The sequence below is a fragment of the Vigna unguiculata genome, chromosome 2 (assembly GCF_004118075.2).
Source record: "Vigna unguiculata cultivar IT97K-499-35 chromosome 2, ASM411807v1, whole genome shotgun sequence".
NCBI lineage: Eukaryota > Viridiplantae > Streptophyta > Magnoliopsida > Fabales > Fabaceae > Vigna > Vigna unguiculata.
The window spans coordinates 29,622,574-29,643,987 of record NC_040280.1 but is presented as its reverse complement, the minus strand read 5'-3'; the positions used below and the strand labels follow the sequence as shown (position 1 = coordinate 29,643,987).

The 21,414-nt window shown below is 29.9% G+C and overlaps 2 protein-coding genes and 1 long non-coding RNA gene across 3 annotated transcripts; 2 read left to right on the top strand and 1 right to left on the bottom strand.

Annotated features, from left to right (window-relative positions):
• Positions 1-1,867: 1,867 nt before the first annotated feature.
• LOC114166977 (probable protein phosphatase 2C 63) lies at positions 1,868-4,039 on the top strand. Its single transcript, XM_028051866.1, has 4 exons — positions 1,868-2,270; positions 2,592-2,971; positions 3,141-3,377; positions 3,481-4,039. Exons 1-4 carry the CDS (start codon positions 2,012-2,014, stop codon positions 3,730-3,732), a joined length of 1,128 nt encoding a protein of 375 aa, XP_027907667.1. The 5' UTR covers positions 1,868-2,011; the 3' UTR covers positions 3,733-4,039.
• Positions 4,040-11,720: 7,681 nt separating this feature from the next.
• LOC114174365 lies at positions 11,721-13,464 on the bottom strand. Its single transcript, XR_003602683.1, has 3 exons — positions 13,336-13,464; positions 13,158-13,231; positions 11,721-12,016 (listed from the first exon to the last, which is right to left on the bottom strand). It is a non-coding gene; the product is annotated as an uncharacterized LOC114174365 (long non-coding RNA).
• A 1,770-nt stretch (positions 13,465-15,234) lies between these two features.
• LOC114166911 (probable esterase KAI2) lies at positions 15,235-16,769 on the top strand. Its single transcript, XM_028051787.1, has 2 exons — positions 15,235-15,921; positions 16,012-16,769. Exons 1-2 carry the CDS (start codon positions 15,554-15,556, stop codon positions 16,460-16,462), a joined length of 819 nt encoding a protein of 272 aa, XP_027907588.1. The 5' UTR covers positions 15,235-15,553; the 3' UTR covers positions 16,463-16,769.
• The last annotated feature ends 4,645 nt before the right edge of the window (positions 16,770-21,414 follow it).

The window sequence follows — 21,414 nt, the reverse complement described above, 5'->3', positions numbered from 1 at the left end:
TCTACTTTTCTTTCCGTTATTTTTGACAAAAAATACTTTTAATACAAACTAATTATTTTCAGTAAGATTTGTGATATAAAAAATCAAGATGGTCTCAGATAACTTAAAAAAGGAGAAATACTTTGTAAACTGTATCTTTTAGTTGTTTAAATCGAGAAAAAAAAGAAAAAAAGTATGTTAGTTAAAAATAGTTATTAAGTTAATTGTAAAAAAAATAGTTCTAAATTAATAATTATCAAGCTACGTTGTTAAATAAAAATTTGATAAACTTAACAATCAAATTAACTGATATATATCATAAAGTGATAGAGTATGAGATAATTTTATTTTATAGAATAATTATTCTTGAATTTATAACTTTAGATTTAAAATTAATATTTAACTTTAATTGTAATTTTTAAAAGATGAAATATGTAATTAATAAACAACAAAGCGTACTGTCAATGTAATTTTTTTTTCTTGGATATTTGTATGGTAACTAATAGAAAACTAAAAGCTAACATGTACATGGTTCTAGTCAAGTCAACGTCAATTTTAAGGCTTTGGTGAAGAATTTCAAATCTTGAAAAAAAAAAACAAAAAAAGAAATACATAGGAATGTAAACACACCAATTAAATTCCTTCTATTTTTTAAATACGCAATTCAAATTTCATACATTTGTAAGTTCTTCAGATAAAGTAATTAACATTAATCACATGCAACCTTTATTTTACGTTATTTGAAATTCCTCGGTTTATCATTTCAAACTCCTTCATATCGGTGAAAACAAATTTCGTATAAAATTTTCATCATTTTAATTTTTTTTAAATCTAATATCGAAACACGTTATCTCTATATATTTTAAATTCTCTTAAGAACCCTTTTCTCAAACTTTCCCATCCAAAATTTCTATATATTCTTAAATCCAAGTCCTAAAGTTTGATGTTGCTTGGTCCAAGTCGTGGTCTTCTACTTTTACTTATTTTGATTGTTTTTTCTAATGTGTGGTCCCTATACGTTAAGGATATGAAATGCATTTTCAGCCATTTCTTTCTCTTCGCTTGTGTACTTTAACTGAATTTGGAACTAGTAACTCACAGTATGACATTTTTTTTACCTATATATTCTTGACCAAAATCTAAGTGTGTACACAATTCTCAACTTGAAAAAATGGGCTAAGTGGTTATGTTGTTTTCGATTTATGAACTCGACCCATTTTGTGATGGAAAATCTAGAAGGGCACAAAATATACACGTAATTGACAATGAGGGAATACCAAACCTTCTCTACTACACAGATTAGATAATGATTTAGTGTTGAGGAATTTGATCCTCAGAGACGTGTATGTAAAGAGAAGAGACAGAACAAGACGTGTGTGACAAAAGAGTTCAATCACAACAATTTAAAATCTTCTAATAATGATACAAAATATTCATAAGGATAAATATTTTTAAATAATTTAAGAACATATAATAAAAACATATGCATAAAAGATAAATTAAACATCTTTTATCGACTTAATATCGGAACTACCAATAATTAAATTTACATGTTGCTAATCATTTTTATGATTTTATATTTAAGATAATATTTACGTTTACCATAGATTTTAACAAAATACATTACTATAATAAGAAACCATAAGTATTTACGTGTAGTATAACATCAAAATAAGGTGACTTAATCAACAAGATTTATCAGTAATTGCTTTTTCATTCTCTCTCTGTATATTTATATAAATATTTTGCATTTTTGCAACGCCCCGTCCAATACTCTAGTAGGCGAATGAATCAGTGGCGATTCTGATTCACTCCACAGTTTAGTTTACTAGTTTATTGTTTTTCCTACATTTAACGCGGAATCCACACGTTCCCCCTCATTTCCATTTTCTCCACTGGTCAAGACTATATAGTGACTTCACCAACCCAAAACTCACTCACTCACTCCTTTTTTTTTCCACTAACCGCGTACCACACAGAACCAAACAACAGAACAGAGCATAGCATAGCAGAGAAACAGAGCGCGTTAAGGATGTTGGAGCGATGTCTGAGGCCACTGGAGATGTGCTTTGGTGGTGGAGGCAGCGACCAAACCCTTCTCTGGGACACTGACCTTAAGCCACACGCTTCAGGGAACTACTCAATTGCAGTAGTACAAGCTAATTCCTCCTTGGAAGATCAAGCACAAGTCTTCACCTCTTCCTCCGCAACCTTTGTCGGCGTATACGACGGCCACGGTGGACCCCAAGCTTCCCGTTTCATCACCAATCATCTCTTCTCCTTCCTCCGCAGTAAGAACCCAAAATTCGTTTATTTCCTTTCTATCATTATAATCTGCATCCATAATCATCTTTCTAATTTTTCAACTTATAAAACATCACAAAAGTTATGGAGATTATTTTCGATAATAATGGTGCAGTGCAGCCCACGTAATAATATATTTCTCCGGGAAGCTCTTTTAATTCTGAAAGCAAAAACATAGGAAAAAAAACAGAGTATGATACAGATGTTTCTAAAATTAGCAGTACTTTCTTCGTTGTAGCTAATATACGGTATTGATTTATAATTAATGGTGTGGAAAGTTGATGAAAGTGATTGTTTCTGCGTGGCAGAGTTCACAGCAGAGGAAGGTGGGTTGTCGGAGGAGGTGATAAAGAAGGCGTTCGCGGTAACAGAGGAAGAGTTTTTGCGTTTTGTGAAACAATCATGGATTTCGCGACCACAAATGGCTTCGGTGGGTTCGTGCTGTCTTCTGGGAGCGATTTCAAAAGACGTTCTTTATGTTGCTAATCTAGGGGATTCAAGGGCGGTTCTGGGCCGGAGAGCGTCGGAAGGAGAGGCGAATTGCGGCGGTGTGGTGGCGGAGCGTTTGTCTACTGATCATAACGTTGGAGTGGAGGAGGTGAGAAAGGAGGTGGAGGCTCTTCACCCTGATGACGCACACATTGTGGTTTGCACTCGTGGAGTTTGGCGAATCAAGGGCATTATTCAGGTACCTTTGAATACATGTTATTTGATCAAATACATGTTATTGATTTTTTATATGTGATTTGAACATGTTTCATTGAAATGTGTTTTTCCAGTAATTCTCCCTTACAAGACCTAACAGATAAAAATAAAAAATTGGAATTTTTTTTTTTAACTATTTTTTGGTCTTGCAGGTATCAAGATCAATCGGAGATGCGTACTTGAAGAAACCAAATTTTGACGATAACCCTTTGTTCCAACAATTTGCATGTCCACTATACTTGAAGAGACCTGTGATGACAGCGGAACCATCGATACTGATGCGGAAATTGAAGGCAAATGATCTGTTTTTAGTCTTTGCATCAGATGGACTTTGGGAGCATTTAACTGATGAAGAGGTTGTTCAAATTGTCTCCACAAATCCCAGAACAGTAAGTCCACACCAAACAAACAAACTACAAACACAAGAGTTGGACCAAAAAAACATAATACTAAAAATCAAACATTTACACACGTAATTGGTTTGTGTTGTAGGGAATAGCGAAACGAGTGGTGACAGTTGCACTGGAAGAGGCAGCAAAGAAGAGAGATATGAGGTATGATGAGTTAAAGAAAGTTGAGAAAGGTCTAAGGCGTCATTTTCATGATGATATTACAGTGATCGTTCTATATCTGGATCATTCGAAAGAATCTATAAATGGTAGGTCAAGACATAAAGGAGATTATGGCTGCATTAATACTCCCATTGATATCTTCTCTCAAAGTGCAAATGATTTTGATCTTTAAGTTCATACTTCATTGGTACTAGTAACTAGTAATAGCGTCTTTTACTCTGTCCCTTGCTTTTTAGCAAGAAATTGAGCTCATTTAAACAAGAAAAAACATTTCGAAAGTGGTAGTCACCAATGGCCAAAAGAAGGGGATTGTAAATGTGATGTAAAACGGTTAAGTTGTAATTGTAGATTGACAATGGGCGCTTCAAAAGAACAAGGATATATGTTTTTGTTTTCTTGTTATTTGTTATATTTGTAGAAATTGAAGACAAAAAAAACGTCAGACAATTTAAAACAACTCAGCACCCTGTTAAATCAAATGAATTTGACTTTCATGGTATTTTGTTGCTATTTTTATTCTATTATTTGAATAAATTTATTATTTTTCACTGTTATAACACCTTTTAATAAATATAAAGCTAAATTCTTTTCATAATAATTTTTTGTTGGTTAGATGAAACTCTATGTCAAGCTAGCAGGATATTTTGTCTCACTTTAAAAAAATAAATATAAATATAAAAATCATATATTTTTAAAATTTAATTAATAAACATAATTTTCACACGATTATTTGATTATATATATATATATATATATATATATATATATATATATATATATATATATTAATCAGTAAATATAATAATAATTATTTTATAAAAAGATATTGCCTTCATCTAAATTTGTGTCAGTCACGAGTCACGGATTAAAAAGGTTAGACTTAAATATTGTATTGCTCAAATAGGAAACAAAATATTTTTCTAATTTTAACCATTTTTCGAGTTTTAGAGTTGTGAAACTTATTTTTTACAACTTTAAAAGATAGTGTTGGAGATTAGAGTTGTGAAAATGGGTAACCTGTGAGTCAATCTAGTCTATCACAAGTTCGAGTTAGGTTGGATTGAAATTTTTCTTAAAATTCCAATACAGGTTTATTTTTGAACTGGCCCACTTAGAACCTGACTTACCCAGGTTGAACCCGTGGTGAGCCAAGTTGGTGTAAATAAAGGGTCACACTCATACAAGTGTTTTTTTGTTAAGTTGGACTTTGCATTCGGGTCAGGTTAAGTTTTTATTTTTTAGCCAAACACATATATAATTTGTATTTTTGTGATTTTGGTTTGTATTTGGATTGTATTGAAATTTATTTAGATTTTAATTATAATTATAATTTAGTTTTGACTGAAAAAAATAAAAAAAAATTGTATTTTTTTAAATTAATTGTGTCCATGAGCCAACATGTTTAACCCAACAACACATGGTGGGTTGGACCGAGTTCAAATATTTTTAGCTTGTATAATAAGTAAGTCAGGTTGGGTTCACTAAATAATCAACCCGTGGTGGGTCGAGCCGGGCCAGACCGGATTACCTATTTTAACAGCTATATTAGAGATCCTATATAGTATATAAATTGAGGATGAATCTTACTTCAATGAAGTGATTTTGATATTTTAAATCGTAATTAAATTTCACGACCAGAGTCATTTAGAATTTCTCTTAATTGAGATTGTGGTTGATTGTGTCACTCGTAAGCAAACTTCACTCTATTTTCTCGCTCAATATAATCAACATGAATGCAAGATGTTCTCGGTGTGAGATGCATACATACATCCATACATAAATATATACATATATACATGCATGCATACATACATACATACATACATACTTACATACATACATGCATACATACATACTGGCATATACATACATACATGCATACATACATAAATACATATATTCATGCATACATACATACATATATACATGCATACACTCATGCATACATACATGCATACATGCATACATACATACATGCATGCATGCATACATACATACATGCATGCACACATTCATACATGCATGCATACATACATAAATACAATGCATACATACATACATGCATACATACAACATACATGCATACATACATACATGCATGCATACATACATATATACATACATACATGCATACATACATGCATGCATACATCCATACATGCATGCATGCATACATACATGAATACATACATGCATGCATACATACATACATACATGCATACATACATGTATATACATATATTCATGCATAGATGCATGCATACATACATACATTAGTACATGCATACATACATACATACATCCATATATACATACATGCATACAGACATACATACATACATGCATACATACACATACATAAATACATATATCCATACATACATACATGCATGCATACATACATGCATACATACATGCATACATACATGCATGCATGCGTGCATGCATGCATACATACATGCACACATACATGCATACAAGCACACATACATGCATGCATACATAGATACATCCATCCATACATACATGCATACATATATGCATGCATACATTCATACATACACACATACATACATACATGCATACATACATAAATACATGCATACATACATACATGCATGCATACATACAACATACATACATACATGCATACATGCATGCATGCATACATACACATATACATGCATACATGCATACATACATGCATGCATACATCCATACATGCATGTATGCATACATGCATGCATACATATACATACATACATATATACATGCATGCATACATACATACATACATACATACATACATGAATACATACATGCATGCATACATACATACATACATGTATATACATATATTCATGCATAGATGCATGCATGCATACATACATTAGTACATGCATGCATACATACATACATTCATATATACATACATGCATACAAACATACATACATATATGCATACATACATGCATACATACACATACATAAATACATCTATCCATTCATACATACATGCATACATACATACATACATACATGCGTGCATGCATACATACATACATGCACACATACATGCATATATGCACACATACATGCGTGCATACATACATACATTCATCCATACATACATGCATACATATATGCATGCATACATTCATACATACACACATACATACATACATGCATACATACATATATACATGCATGTATACATACATACATACATGCATACATCCATACATACATCCAAATATACTTACATACATACGTACGTACGTACGTTTGCGGAGCTTAGAAGGATTATATGGCCCGTGACTTCCACACTCCCCACCAAAAAATTTTTTAGTGTTATTTCTATTTTTGTTATAAAATATAATATTTAATGTTAATAAATAATAAAATAAAAAAGTAAATATAATAAGGATTAATAAATTTTATTTTGGTTGTTCTCTTTTTGTAGCAATTTCGTTTCTCAGTATTTTTTAGATTTTGATAAATTAATTTTTAATCTTAGTTTTTTTATAAAAAAAAACATAGGTATATCGGTTAAGAATAAAATAATAAATTTATTTATTGTAAAGTGATAAAAGGAAAGATGTTCGTGAAGCGTGAAGATGAAATTACTATATATTTACTTATTCACTTATTTTAAGTATGATACTAAAGATTCAATTGCTTAATTAGAGGAACCTTTTTTAAAATGGTTAAGATTACGTATGGTAATGGGGCGGGACAAGAACGAGTTTCACTATCCCATACCCATCTCCATCCCCGTAAAAAAAATTCATCCCCATACCCAAACTCGGGTATTAAACTTTTTTCCCATTCTCATCCCCACCGGATAACGGGTATAATCTCGTACCATACCCATACCCGTTTTCTAAGTACTTCAATATTAATTTTTATAAAGAAAAAAAATTACGGTAAAGAAACATAATATTATCAAATATTCAATATTAGAATGATTATTGTTTCTTCCATATCAAATACTTTGAAATAACTTATAATTATTTACATAATTAAATATATAAAATTTGAGTATATTATTTTTATTCTTTTAATACTTTTAATTGAGATCCGTCGCTGCATTCAAACATATTATTGTTCTTACCAAAAAGATTAGTATACGATCAACCACAACATTAAAACAATTATATCTCTCTTATTCTCTCGAAACTTCCGTTATGCATATTTTTCCTATTTCTAAATTCTTTTCATCTTTCATTGCTTTTCAAAATTCTCCATTCAATTCATACCGTTTGTCATGTCTTGAATAACTAATTGAATAATTAACCTTAAACCCTAATTTACAATATCATTATATAGACATAACAACCCTATTGATATTAAACTTAAGACCCAATTAGTATTGGGCTAAGACCTAATAGGCATTGGACCTCATACAACTTAAAAGAATTAAGAATAAAATAATATTTTCTAAACACTAACTCAATCCACCTATTACCACAAATTTATATATATATTATCTTATAAATACTTTTATTCTTTTCCAACTATTTATTATTTTGACTGTTTTTCTCACTTTTTTTAAGGTAATCTAAAGAATAGGAGAAACAATATTGTTATAATATATCATTTTAAATACATGCATAACACATACATGTGTGCATACATACATACATTCATCCATACATACATGCATACATTCATACATACACACATACATACATACATGCATACATACATATATACATGCATGTATACATACATACATACATACATCCATACATACATCCATATATACTTACATACATACGTACGTACGTACGTTTGCGGAGCTTAGAAGGATTATATGGCCCATGACTTCCGCACTCCCCACCAAAAAATTTTTTAGTGTTATTTCTATTTTTGTTATAAAATATAATATTTAATGTTAATAAATAATAAAATAAAAAAGTAAATATAATAAGGATTAATAAATTTTATTTTGGTTGTTCTCTTTTTGTAGCAATTTCGTTTCTCAGTATTTTTTAGATTTTGATAAATTAATTTTTAATCTTAGTTTTTTTATAAAAAAAAACATAGGTATATCGGTTAAGAATAAAATAATAAATTTATTTATTGTAAAGTGATAAAAGGAAAGATGTTCGTGAAGCGTGAAGATGAAATTACTATATATTTACTTATTCACTTATTTTAAGTATGATACTAAAGATTCAATTGTTTAATTAGAGGAACCTTTTTTAAAATGGTTAAGATTACGTATGGTAATGGGGCGGGACAAGAACGAGTTTCACTATCCCATACCCATCTCCATCCCCGTAAAAAAAATTCATCCCCATACCCAAACTCAACGGGTATTAAACTTTTTTCCCATTCTCATCCCCACCAGATAACGGGTATAATCTCGTACCATACCCATACCCGTTTTCTAAGTACTTCAATATTAATTTTTATAAAGAAAAAAAATTACGATAAAGAAACATAATATTATCAAATATTCAATATTAGAATGATGATTGTTTATTCCATATCAAATACTTTGAAATAACTTATAATTATTTACATAATTAAATATATAAAATTTGAGTATATTATTTTTATTCTTTTAATACTTTTAATTGAGATCCGTCGCTGCATTCAAACATATTATTGTTCTTACCAAAAAGATTAGTATACGATCAACCACAACATTAAAACAATTATATCTCTCTTATTCTCTCGAAACTTCCTTTATGTATATTTTTCCTATTTCTAAATTCTTTTCATCTTTCATTGCTTTTCAAAATTCTCCATTCAATTCATACCGTTTGTCATGTCTTGAATAACTAATTGAATAATTAACCTTAAACCCTAATTTACAATATCATTATATAGACAACAACCCTATTGATATTAAATTTAAGACCCAATTAGTATTAGGCTAAGACCTAATAGGCATTGGACCTCATATAACTTAAAAGAATTAAGAATAAAATAATATTTTCTAAACACTAACTCAATCCACCTATTACCACAAATTTATATATATATATATATATATATATATATATATATATATATATATATATATATATTATCTTATAAATACTTTTATTCTTTTCCAACTATTTATTATTTTAACCGTTTTTCTCACTTTTTTTTAAGATAATCTAAAGAACAGGAGAAACAATATTGTTATAATATATCATTTTAAATATAATTACACAAAAATGTTTAGTACTGTGATAAAAGAGAAAATATATATAAAAAATTAAGTAAATTTTGTGGATAAATACTTAAATAAATGAGACATATATATTATTTTTATTATTTTCCGTACTCATCTTTTCTAAAGTAACCTAAAGAGCAGGGCACTTTTGTGATAGAACCAAAATATCTATATTCTGATAAAGACATGTTGTGCTCTGCTGCCCAGTTTACAAGTGGGAACACCGGAGGGATGCCGTCATCTCTAGGTTATGTCATTTAACGTGGATATATAATTTTTAATTAATCATAATTTCAACAACAAAAAATTTATATTCTCAAGTAAATTCTATCATTTTTCCATTGCTATAAACAGAGAAAACCAGTTTAAAAAGTAAGGTCGAGTGCTAAAAATACATGGAAAATATATTTTTTCTTATTAATTTTTAATAGATGAAATTAAATAAGAAGAACATTAATAATAGTTGCCCCATCTCTTTTCGTTCCCATTCCTGTTAAGTTTCATTTTCTTCTTACTCAGTTTTGTCTTCACTTTTCCTTTGTGGTCGCAATCTAGTGGACCAAAAGCACGACCAAGTCGCAGAACGTGCCTATGGTTACGGCCCCATTATGGATAAGTGTTAATTGGGCTTAGACAAGATGCACTGGAGTCTCTGTCCTGGGTTTGATGCCTATGATGTTTGCAAGGAAAATGTCAAGTTCCCATTAATTCGGACCATCCATAACGATAAAGAAGGAGTATAGTCAGAAAATGTATTTTCTTTTCATTCTTTTAATGAAATTAAATGTATTATTTCGTTTTCTTGTTATGAAGTATCTATCTTTTAATATTTTAATTAAATTATAATAGGTCACGTAAACCATTTTTAGGAAGAGTTAAATATGTTTTTATCCATTAACTTTCAATAAATTTTGGAATTAGTTCATTTCAAATTTTTTTATCAATTTAGTCATTTATTTTTTAAAATACATGGATTTAGTCATTTTAATTAAATTTTGTGAGGTTTATTTGATGTTTCGTACGCATTTTAGGATTGTATTTGAGTTGTTTATATTATTTGACACATTTTTACTTTGATGTTAACTAAAATACTATTATGAAACGTGCGTGAATGTTAAATAAACTTAACAAAATTCGATTAAAATGACTAAATTTACGTATTTCGAAAGATGAAGGACTAACTTGGTCCAAAATTTCGAAATGGACTAATTCTAAAATTCATTGAAAGTTAAAGGACCAAAAACATATTTAACTATTTTAAAATTCACTGAAATATTATTTTATATCAAATAATTTATCTAAAAGTTAAAATTATATTTTCTCCAATACATCTTTTTAGAAACCGAAATAAAGAATATTTAAATATTTTTTCCGATATTTAAAAAAAATTGTAACAAAATTTTTATACTTTAAAACAAACAACATTTTAAATTTGATAATTAATCTTAATAATATTATCTCAATGAAACAAAGAAAATCTATTAATATAATTTTAAGAAATTCATATTATATATTTTTTATTTTGAATATAATTTTTTCAAAAGCAACCCGAAGAGAATTGTTGTGATGGAGACTAAAATTTAGAACTTTTCTGAAATACGACCTGGAGTGACAAATTAAATGCATAGAAAAATTATTTTGATTTATTATATTTTGAATTTCATTAATTGATGTTCATCCATAACGAATAACTAGAAATTCGATTATTTAATAAAACATTAAATCAATCCATCCATAAATAATTGCCGTGGATATCCTATCTACCCGATAACAAAAACTTCATGGATTGTATCGATAAAATTATTAATTCAAAAAATTAAAATATCTTCTATTTTTTTCTTGTAAATACTGAAAAGTAAATCTTTTGTACGAAAAAAAATTAATCGTATATATTATAATTTTTTAGAAAGGTTAATTTAAGAAAGATTTAATTATGAAGAAACTTATTGAATTAACTTTGGTCCCTCGAATAACATCTTAAAAACTGAATAACCTCAAATTAATAAAACATCACATACAGGAATATTCAAAAAGTACGAGGTTTAGGGTATAAAGGTATACAACACATCAGATATACTCAGGTTACAAGAAAAAGGGCTCCACATGGCCCAAACAAAAATACGCTGGAAAGACAAATAATCATACTAGGTCTCGTTCGGACAAGAAAAGTCATAACTAATAAAAGTACGTCAGCAATGGGCCCCACAGTGGGCCCAATACCATCCAATCCATCAAGCTGCAACATCCCTATTATCCTCACCATTGTAAAGGGTTCTCACATCTGCTCACATCAACAGGGTTGATGATCATTGCAAAGGAAGAGACCACGCATAACACACAAGCAAGCGAAAGGGTAAGCTAGCGAATAAATCATCATATCAGGCACTTAACATACCATTTCACATCCAAACATACATAGCAGACACCCACATGTGAAGTACCCATCCATATAAAAACCTAAGATTTAACTATTCGGATACGTAACTAAGGTACCACCACGTGGCAGTGGAATTATGTCCTAGCAATGAGGCGTCACCGCGAGGCCTTCACGGAATTATACCCTTTCAAGAGGCACCACCACGTGGCCTTCATGGAATTACGCCCTGGCCCTAAGGCACCACCACGACCCCCGTGGAATTATGTCCTTTTGTCGAGGCACCACCAGGGACTCCCCTTAAAAGGGTCCATGGAATTACGTCCAACCGATGAGGCGCCACCAAGATCTCTCACTACAAGAGTCATGGAATTATGCCCTACTCATACTTTAAACATATTCCTCCCACCAATCAAGAATTCCCCATAACATAAATATCATGTGTAATCAACAATTCATACCATTCATGCTTTCCAATTCATACCCAATCAATTATCATGCCATTTCCATTTCATAAGTAACATATTAATCATGCTATCATCACACAATCCTTCTAGTAAAGTAATTAGGGCAGATAAACAAGCCACGCATCGGTGAAACACTCAATAACAACATCAAAAACTGCCCTCTGCCTCGCCAAGCTAACAGGGCTTGCTCAGGCGAGGGGAACCCTCTCGCTCAGGCGAACCCCATCTCGCCTAGGTGAGGGCGCAACAAGGGGTCAGAGGGCTCTGCGAGGTCTCGCTTAGGCGAGTCCCTTCTCGCCTAGGCAAGAGCACTCCTCACTAAAAAAAAAACAAGTCACCTAGGCGACAATTCGAGAGGAAAAGTCATGGGCGAGCCATTGATAATCTCGCTTAGGCGAGACTAGCTCGCTTGGACGAGAAAACCAGCACCCACCACTATTTTTGCGTACAGTAGCCAAAAACCACAAACCAAAACATGCTTAAATCAATCCCAAACAACCACCAACCAATACAGACATGAAATAATTGACCAAACATAAAAAAAAAAAACACCAGAAACCGAGGGTCCTAGCTTCCCTTACCTGGAATGAGCTAGCAACAATAACTTTGACACCTAAGCCCACCACTGCACCAGCCTCACGAGCAGATTGAAGAGCTGGAGATAGTGGCACAGAAGGGAGATTAGGTTTACTACGGTGAACCCCAACATTGAACACGAAAATAACTTAGAGAGGGTTTAAGGTCATGGAACAAACTTACGTGCAAGAGCAACGAGGTTGAACTAACTCGAACGAAACGGAGGACCAAACCCTAGCAGAGACGGCAGCAGTAGCTCAAGGGTGTGTGGAAATCTGTTTTACGCAAAAATGCCAGAATTAGGGTTTTGGACAACTTTAGGTCAGGCTTCTTTTTTTTTTCTTATTGGGCCAGCCCTCAGGCCCAAAGGTCAGGGACAACCTTAAGAAGAAGGCATCACGAAAAGTGGACCTTACACCTCACAAAGAATTTATTGGATTTTGGTAAATACTATAGATATTCTTAATGACTTATAAAATTAAATGGATGAGTTTAGTTATATATATATATATATATATATATATATATTTTACATTTTTGTAATAATAAATTAATGGGATGTTGATTCTTTAAAATTAAGATTGTACAGTTTGTTATTCTTTGGCTAGTTGGGCCAGAATACTGGTTTTAACATCTTGACTAGTTTGTGAGGGTTTTTTTCCTTCGTCTTCAAACACTTTTTCTATACTTCTACGTTTTCATTTTGCGCTTCAATTAAAGAATAACAATATTTTTTTCTCTCTCTCACCTCATTCTCAAGGTTTTTTTCCTCCTAATACGGACATTTTATATTTTTATTATACGGATGTTGACATCCAATACTTTATTTTTATTTTTTTTTACTTTTTATGGATGTTAATGTATGTTCCTGTCAAGTATTATTATCTTAATTTCAATTTAATCCCCACATGTATTTATTTATTTCAATTTAGTATTCACTTTATTTGTTTCAATTTAGTCCGAATATTTTTTTTTTCAAAATAAAAATGTATTATATGTCTTTTAAGACAAAATGTATTATTTATATAAATGTTATATTGATATTTGTTACTAAAACATGACTTACAAAATTAAGTATTAATATTTATATTAAAGTTTAGTGGTAAAAGTTATGAATAACAAAACATGAATTAACAATTAAGAAAAAAATGTAATATGTTATGAAGTCATTTTTAATAAAAAAAATATGAGTATTATTGAAATTGTTATACCTATGTTTTGTTATTTATGACTTTTACAATTAAATTTTAATGTAAATATGAGTAATTAATTTTGTAAGTCATTTTTAATAACAAATATCAATATAACATTTATATAAATAATAAATTTTATTTTAAGGAGAGAATATATTTCCCTATTTTGTAAAAAAATATTTGAACAAAATTGAAACAAATAAAACAGGGACTAAATTGAAACCAATAAACATATGCGAGAAATAATTTGAAACAAATAGACATATGTGGAGACTAAATTAAAATGAACATTTGGCAGATAGCTTGTCACGTCGTGGCGGTACCTTGACACGTGACATTTTTTTTAATTAAAAAAATTAAAAAAATCATAGGCTAACACGTGGCACACTATTAATATTTTTTTTCTTTCTAAAAATAACCTAATTAAAACACTTTTTCAAAAAGTTAGAACGAAATTAAAACCTTTTTAAAAACGAATACCAATTTGAAAATTCTAAATGAAAGCGAATACTATTCGATTAATTCGACATAAAAACAATTTGAAATATTTTTGGAACGAAAGAGAATTGTTTGGAGATGTACGGAAAGGCCCAAAGTTTGTTGAGTAGAGGTGTGCTTGTACAAACTACCTCTCTTCATTTTAAAATTATTTACTTTAGTATTTATTATATATATTATCCGGAAAATTTCCAAGTCTCATTATTTGAACTTCAAGTAACTAGAAAAATAAAAATAAAAATCCCATGTGCTAAAATAAATAATTTATAAATATATGAATTCAAAAAAATAATTATAAAAAATCACAAATTTAATGTCTAAAAGATTATTTATTTATTTAAGTTCAATGCCATTTTTTTTCTCCCTTGTTTGTATTATCCTTTCCAAGGATAGGTAGGAGTTATTTTTTTTTCCCTGTATTGGGGACAGAACATATTTTGTCCACTTGATTTCTAATCTAGCGAACAACTAAAAATCCCGAATCTTCTTCTTTTTGGTGACCAATAAAATTACACTGTATCTATTCCGGGTCAAGTTTTTGCGAGATAATTATTGTATATATCTGCAGATGTGGTGCCACTTGTTCCCCGTAGAAATCCGAATACAATAAAGGGCGGCGAACCTGTGATCCCCAAAGTCGTGCTTTCACACGGTGGCCGGTAACTGAGCAAAACAAAACCCATAACGGAGAGAGGAAGAAGTGACAAGAAATGGGGATAGCGGCGGAAGCTCACAACGTGAAAATTTTGGGATCAGGCACCGAGTACATCGTTCTGGGTCATGGTTTCGGCACGGATCAATCTGTGTGGAAACACTTTGTACCTTATCTCGTCGACGATTACCGTGTCGTTCTCTACGATAACATGGGCGCGGGTACCACTAACCCTGAATACTTCGATTTCGAGCGTTACGCCACCTTAGAAGGTTACGCCTCTGATTTGCTGGCCATTCTAGAAGAGCTTCAGGTTGAATCTTGCATTTTCGTTGGCCACTCTGTTTCCGGAATGGTTGGTGCTATTGCTTCCATTGCTCGCCCCGATCTCTTCACCAAGCTCGTTATGGTGGGCGCTTCCCCCAGGTAATCGTGAATTAAGTTAAAAGTATACTAGTCACTGAGCAAACAATAATTTATTCGTATTGATTTTCAATTTCTTGTTCTCTTTTTCAGGTATTTGAACGACGTGGATTACTATGGAGGGTTTGAGCAGGAAGAGCTGAACCAACTGTTCGATGCTATGGCGACGAATTACAAAGCGTGGTGCTGCGGGTTCGCTCCGCTGGCTGTGGGCGGAGACTTGGAGTCTGTGGCGGTGCAGGAGTTTAGTCGAACGTTGTTCAACATGAGGCCCGACATAGGGCTGATGGTGTCGCGGACAATATTTCAAAGCGATATGAGACACATTCTGAATCTTGTCAGCGTCCCCTGCCACATCATCCAGGCGGAGAAGGACATGGCGGTTCCGGTGGTGATCTCGGAGTACCTCCACCAGAACATTGCTGCTGAGTCCATCGTGGAGGTTGTTCCCACCGAAGGCCATTTGCCGCAGTTAAGCTCGCCGGATATCGTTATTCCGGTGCTGCTCGAACACGTTCACCTTGAGATTGAGGCAAGAAGGTAAACACTTTGGTGATCCACTTGATTCCGTTGGAAAGGGGAATCTCTGTGTGTGTATTTGTGCTTTGTTCTTTGTTTTTTTTGTTCACTTTGTTGTGTGCGAACCTATCATGGTAGAGCGTGGAGGTAGTAGTGGGAATCAAATGTCGATTTCGCTGTGGTTCGTGGTGGGTTGACGAACTCTGAACAGCGAAAAGAACAAGGGTAGTACGTTGTAACTGTCATTAGATGTTTTAAATCTAGGTTTGTTTTTTATGATTATGAACAAATTCTGTTTTAGCTTTTATATTTAAGTATTTTCTTCGTTATTATTTTTTTTTTCAATCTTTGTGTATGTTATTTTTATTTCCGTAAGTCTAAAAAATGTTTAGAAATTAAACATGAGAAGTACTATAACTGTAAAAGTTAAATATGCAATTCAATTTTTAATTTATGTAACTGTCATAGCTCGTAATTAGATAATGATATAAAAAGTTATACTACCAGTGTTTTTTCTAACAGTGAAACTAAGTAGATATTTAGACAGTTATAAGAAAGAGGGAAGAAGCGAAGATATATGAAAATATACAAATATAGGAGAGAATATAGAAAAATAATGAAAACATAAGTGAATAGTATTACTCTTTCAATATAAAAAATACTTACTCTTTCGATAAAAAACTTAAATGACAAAGTAATAAGACAATCTGATTTTCTAACTAAAAGGACATATAAGGACAAAAGGAGCATTAAGTAAGTGGGGTAACGGATTAAAGAAAAAGAAAAGAAAAGAAACAAGATATTTTTTTTGTATGAACGCAAGTCACGTATTGATGGATATAGAATAGGTTATAAGTCATACACGTGTGCATAAATAAATGAGGATACAAAACTTTAGTAGCAATAATATAAAATAATGCTTTACATGTGAAAAACAGGTTATGAGTTCTCAATTGTCTAATCTTTTTATTTTTATTTTTTTCACTTTTTGGTAAGAGAAGTGTAAAGTCGCAATATTATCTTTCTGGAAGATTCACTTAATTCACTTAATAAAATATTGTCTAAAAGTTTTTAAATTATTTAACTGTATCAGTATTTCATATGTAGTTTCTATTATGTGTTAGGTGGTTTTAATAATCTGTCTAATCTTTCTATTTATTAAAAATATATATTATCTAGTGAAACTGTTTAAGTAATTTTTGTTAGTTTTACAATGAAAAACAATGTACATGTCTCTTTCGTTAGTTTAGGGATATTTCATAGGTATTAGTTATAATGGTACTGTTGTATGTTTAATGATGAATTGTAGTAAATTTTTGTGTAAAAGTATATTGGAGTTTGGTAATACTTCAATTGAATAATGTTATTTGTATATATGATTTCTTTTTATTCCTCTTCTTACGTTTAGCTTTTACCTATTATATTTGTGGTTTGTTGTTGGGCAAATCGTCTTATCTAAAACTAAAATATGGCATAAAAAGTTTAAGTCTTGTAAATTACAAGGAATTAGTTGAATTAAAGAAGTATGACTTGTTTGGCAGTACAAAATTGAACAATTGAAATTTTGTGAACATTGTGTTAAAAAAAATTTCAAATTTTTCTTTAATGTAAGACAACCATGAACAAAGGATTTTTAATCATGTTTATAAAGAAGTTGATTTTAAGTCTAATTCAACTCTACAAAGTTGATTTATAATTAAGGTGATGTTTACACGTACTTATATATTAGAAACTCATTTTATTTTTTGTCAATGTGAAATTTCAAACACTCCCATGCCAAAGTATATATATATCTTGAGCGTAAGACTAGACATTAATGGATAATTCAATAGTGGGTGACATGATAGACCTAACAAATAACAAATTTTCGATAGCGGGTGACAGAATAGACTGAGAACAAATAACAAATCTCGTTAGAATAAACTCTAACTCATGACTCTGATATCATGTAAATAATTGAAATTTAAGTCTAACTCAACCCTACAAAATCAGTTTGTAAAATGAAGTTTGTACCTATTTACATATTATAAACTCGTTTTATTTTTAATCAATGTGAAACCTCTATTGAACTATAAAAATCATTTTCTATTCATTCACAATTTGATGGTAGATACTTCATATAAATACCGACAACTACTTAAATAAATTATAAATCTATCTTCAGTGAATTTTAAGAGTTGTCTAATGAAAAACCAAAATTGATAAAACAGTGAAAAGCCAAATTATAAATCTATCCTCTATTACTGTTATTTCTTCACTTTTTTCCTTTTCTTCTAAAATATTTAATTTTGTTTTTTCAGCGGTTGATCTCTACCCAACCAAACATATATACTTAAAATTGAATATATTTTATTTTCATTATATTTAAAAAAAACTAAAATATTTAAATTAATTTCAATCAGTATGTTTAACTCAATTTGTTTTCTCTTTGAAAAAAGGAAGCCGAGTCAAATAGTTTTTAAAACAAACTCTTTAACATGTAAGCAGTTTATTCAACAAGCAGAACTAACCAAGTAAGAAACTTTATATTATATATATATATATATATATATATATATATATATATATATTAATAAATAACGATGAAACGTGAGTCCCTGATCTTGTGGTGTTTTCACTTATCACTTATAAATTTAAAATAAGATGGATCAAACAGACTTAGATTACTAAATACACTTTCATCAAAAGATATAAATTAAGATAATTCACTAAGGTCAAAAAGATTAACGACTTAATTTATGTAACTAAAAGGGATTTTCAAAGCTAAGCGGTTAGCTTTATTTCAACATTTGAATCAATGATGGTGAATTGAAAATGACAAGAGAGTTGGGCTTTGACTTTAATGGTCCTTTGAGTTAGGCGTCCATTAATGGTCTCAATAATAATAGCCCGCAATTAAGAAGTTTTTGCTATTAATGCACCTTCCTACTAGTACGTGTCTCTACATTAATGGTCTCAAAAATTTTGTCTTTTTTTTCATTCCATGACCATATACATTCGAGCTAAAAGTAGTTGGATCTGAATATATATACGTCATAACGAGTATTTTAATTATTTTTTAAAATAGATTATTCTTATTAATAATTTTTATTTAAATATTTTTAAAAACCAATTTGCCAAAGTAAATTTAACAGTACTTTAATGACTTATAATTCGATTGTGTATGTTTTTTTATTAACATTTATAAAATCAAATTTATTTTAAAAATAAATTCGTGTTTTTTTTAAAGCAAAACATATATATATATATATATATATATATATATATATATATATATATATATATATATCCATTAACCCAAACTCAGGCAAGTAAAGAAGCATAGGTAGAAAAAAAACACAAATTACTAACTCAATATTTTTGTTGTAATAGTAAAGTAAAAATAGGAGTGTCAAATTAAGACAACCTGGTTCACATTTGAGTTGAGCTGAACAAGGGTTAGTTCAACTCGGTTCACTTTCCGGTAAACTATAAATTTTAATCCATCACGAGTTGGTAAATTTATAGGTTGACTCACATACGAATGTTTCTTATTTTTTGTAATTTATTTTATACATTTATTGTATTATAATGAAAGTGAATTTACTTAATTTATTATTTTTAATAGTGAAATCACTAATTCTCGAAATATTATTATAAATATAGTAATTAAAGATTAAAGTATCAACATATATATTTGGGCAAATAAATAAATCAAACATTCAAACTATTAAAATATTACTAAGTATTCTAGTATTTAAAAATATCAAATTGTAAACCTCGAAGAAATAATAAATAATTATAATAAAAAGATTTTAAAAAAATTAATAGTGTTGTTGTTAGTGGATTGTGAGTCAATCTATTAAACTAAACTCTAACCCATTTAACTTGTTGGTTAAATGAGTCAGGTTCAATACGATCCACTTTTATAAATAATGAAATTTTCTTAACTCAATATAATTCAAACTCATCATAAGTTAAATTGGTTCGCAAATTAAAATCTATTTTAACATTTTTAACTGTAAGTAAAAAATAACAAAATAAAGAAATAAAAAGGATAAATATGATATTAATAACATAAAGCATAAGTTTTGTAAACATTTTTTTCTGAATTTGTGAGTCATCGATGCATATTTGTTTTGACACCTCCATATTATGTTCACTCAAGCTAAACCTCACTTAGAAAAATTATTGGATCCACAATCATATCTAAACTCGAATGGCTTTGCAAAGAGGTATTTTATAACTACTTAACTTTAACCAATATAAATGAAATGGTTTGAGTCTCAATATTGGAAAGTAAGATAAGAAAAGAAGAATCGATCCAAAGCTCTTGAATGAATTATGTTAAGTAAATATATTTTTTAAAGGTACTGTTTCTATATGAGTACACCAGAAATTGTACCAGAAAATTTTATTTGTTCTATTATTTTATATAACCATACACTTGTTCAAATCACTTTCAAGAAGTCTCTTAACATATAAGTATCATATAGTCTTTATTTGAGTCGGTTACCGAAAGAAATTTATAGATAATAATATAAATGAAACATGAGTTTAATTTATCTGACGATATCAATCCAATTTTTGTTCAAAGTATATTTGAATCTCATTCATTGTATGTGATTAAACTTTCTAATTCTTATTCAAATACAATTTAAATTAGATTTATTCTCAACATATACAAACATTTTTATATCGATTCTATCTTCTTCTCAAATTGAACATTTTCAACAACTTAACAAAACTTATTTTCGTCATTTATATTTTATTTTGTTTCACCATTATTTTTTAATTTCATTTCATTAAAAAAAAAAATTCTTTTGATAAACAACTTTTCATCCTATCAATTATTCAATTCACTTCATACTAATCATGTTTATTTGAATACTTAAAGTACTTCATTTTCAATTACACATATTTTATTTTATCTCTGTGCATTATATACTTAACCTAATAATCTCACACAACTTTAAAATAAAAATTAAAAACAATTAA

Coding starts and splice junctions, on each gene's coding strand:
- LOC114166977 (XM_028051866.1), top strand. CDS start 2,012: ATGTTGGAGCGATGTCTGAGGCCACTGGAGATGTGCTTTGGTGGTGGA. Junction 2,271..2,591: donor TCTCTTCTCCTTCCTCCGCA/GTAAGAACCCAA, acceptor TCTGCGTGGCAG/AGTTCACAGCAGAGGAAGGT. Junction 2,972..3,140: donor GAATCAAGGGCATTATTCAG/GTACCTTTGAAT, acceptor TTGGTCTTGCAG/GTATCAAGATCAATCGGAGA.
- LOC114166911 (XM_028051787.1), top strand. CDS start 15,554: ATGGGGATAGCGGCGGAAGCTCACAACGTGAAAATTTTGGGATCAGGC. Junction 15,922..16,011: donor ATGGTGGGCGCTTCCCCCAG/GTAATCGTGAAT, acceptor TCTCTTTTTCAG/GTATTTGAACGACGTGGATT.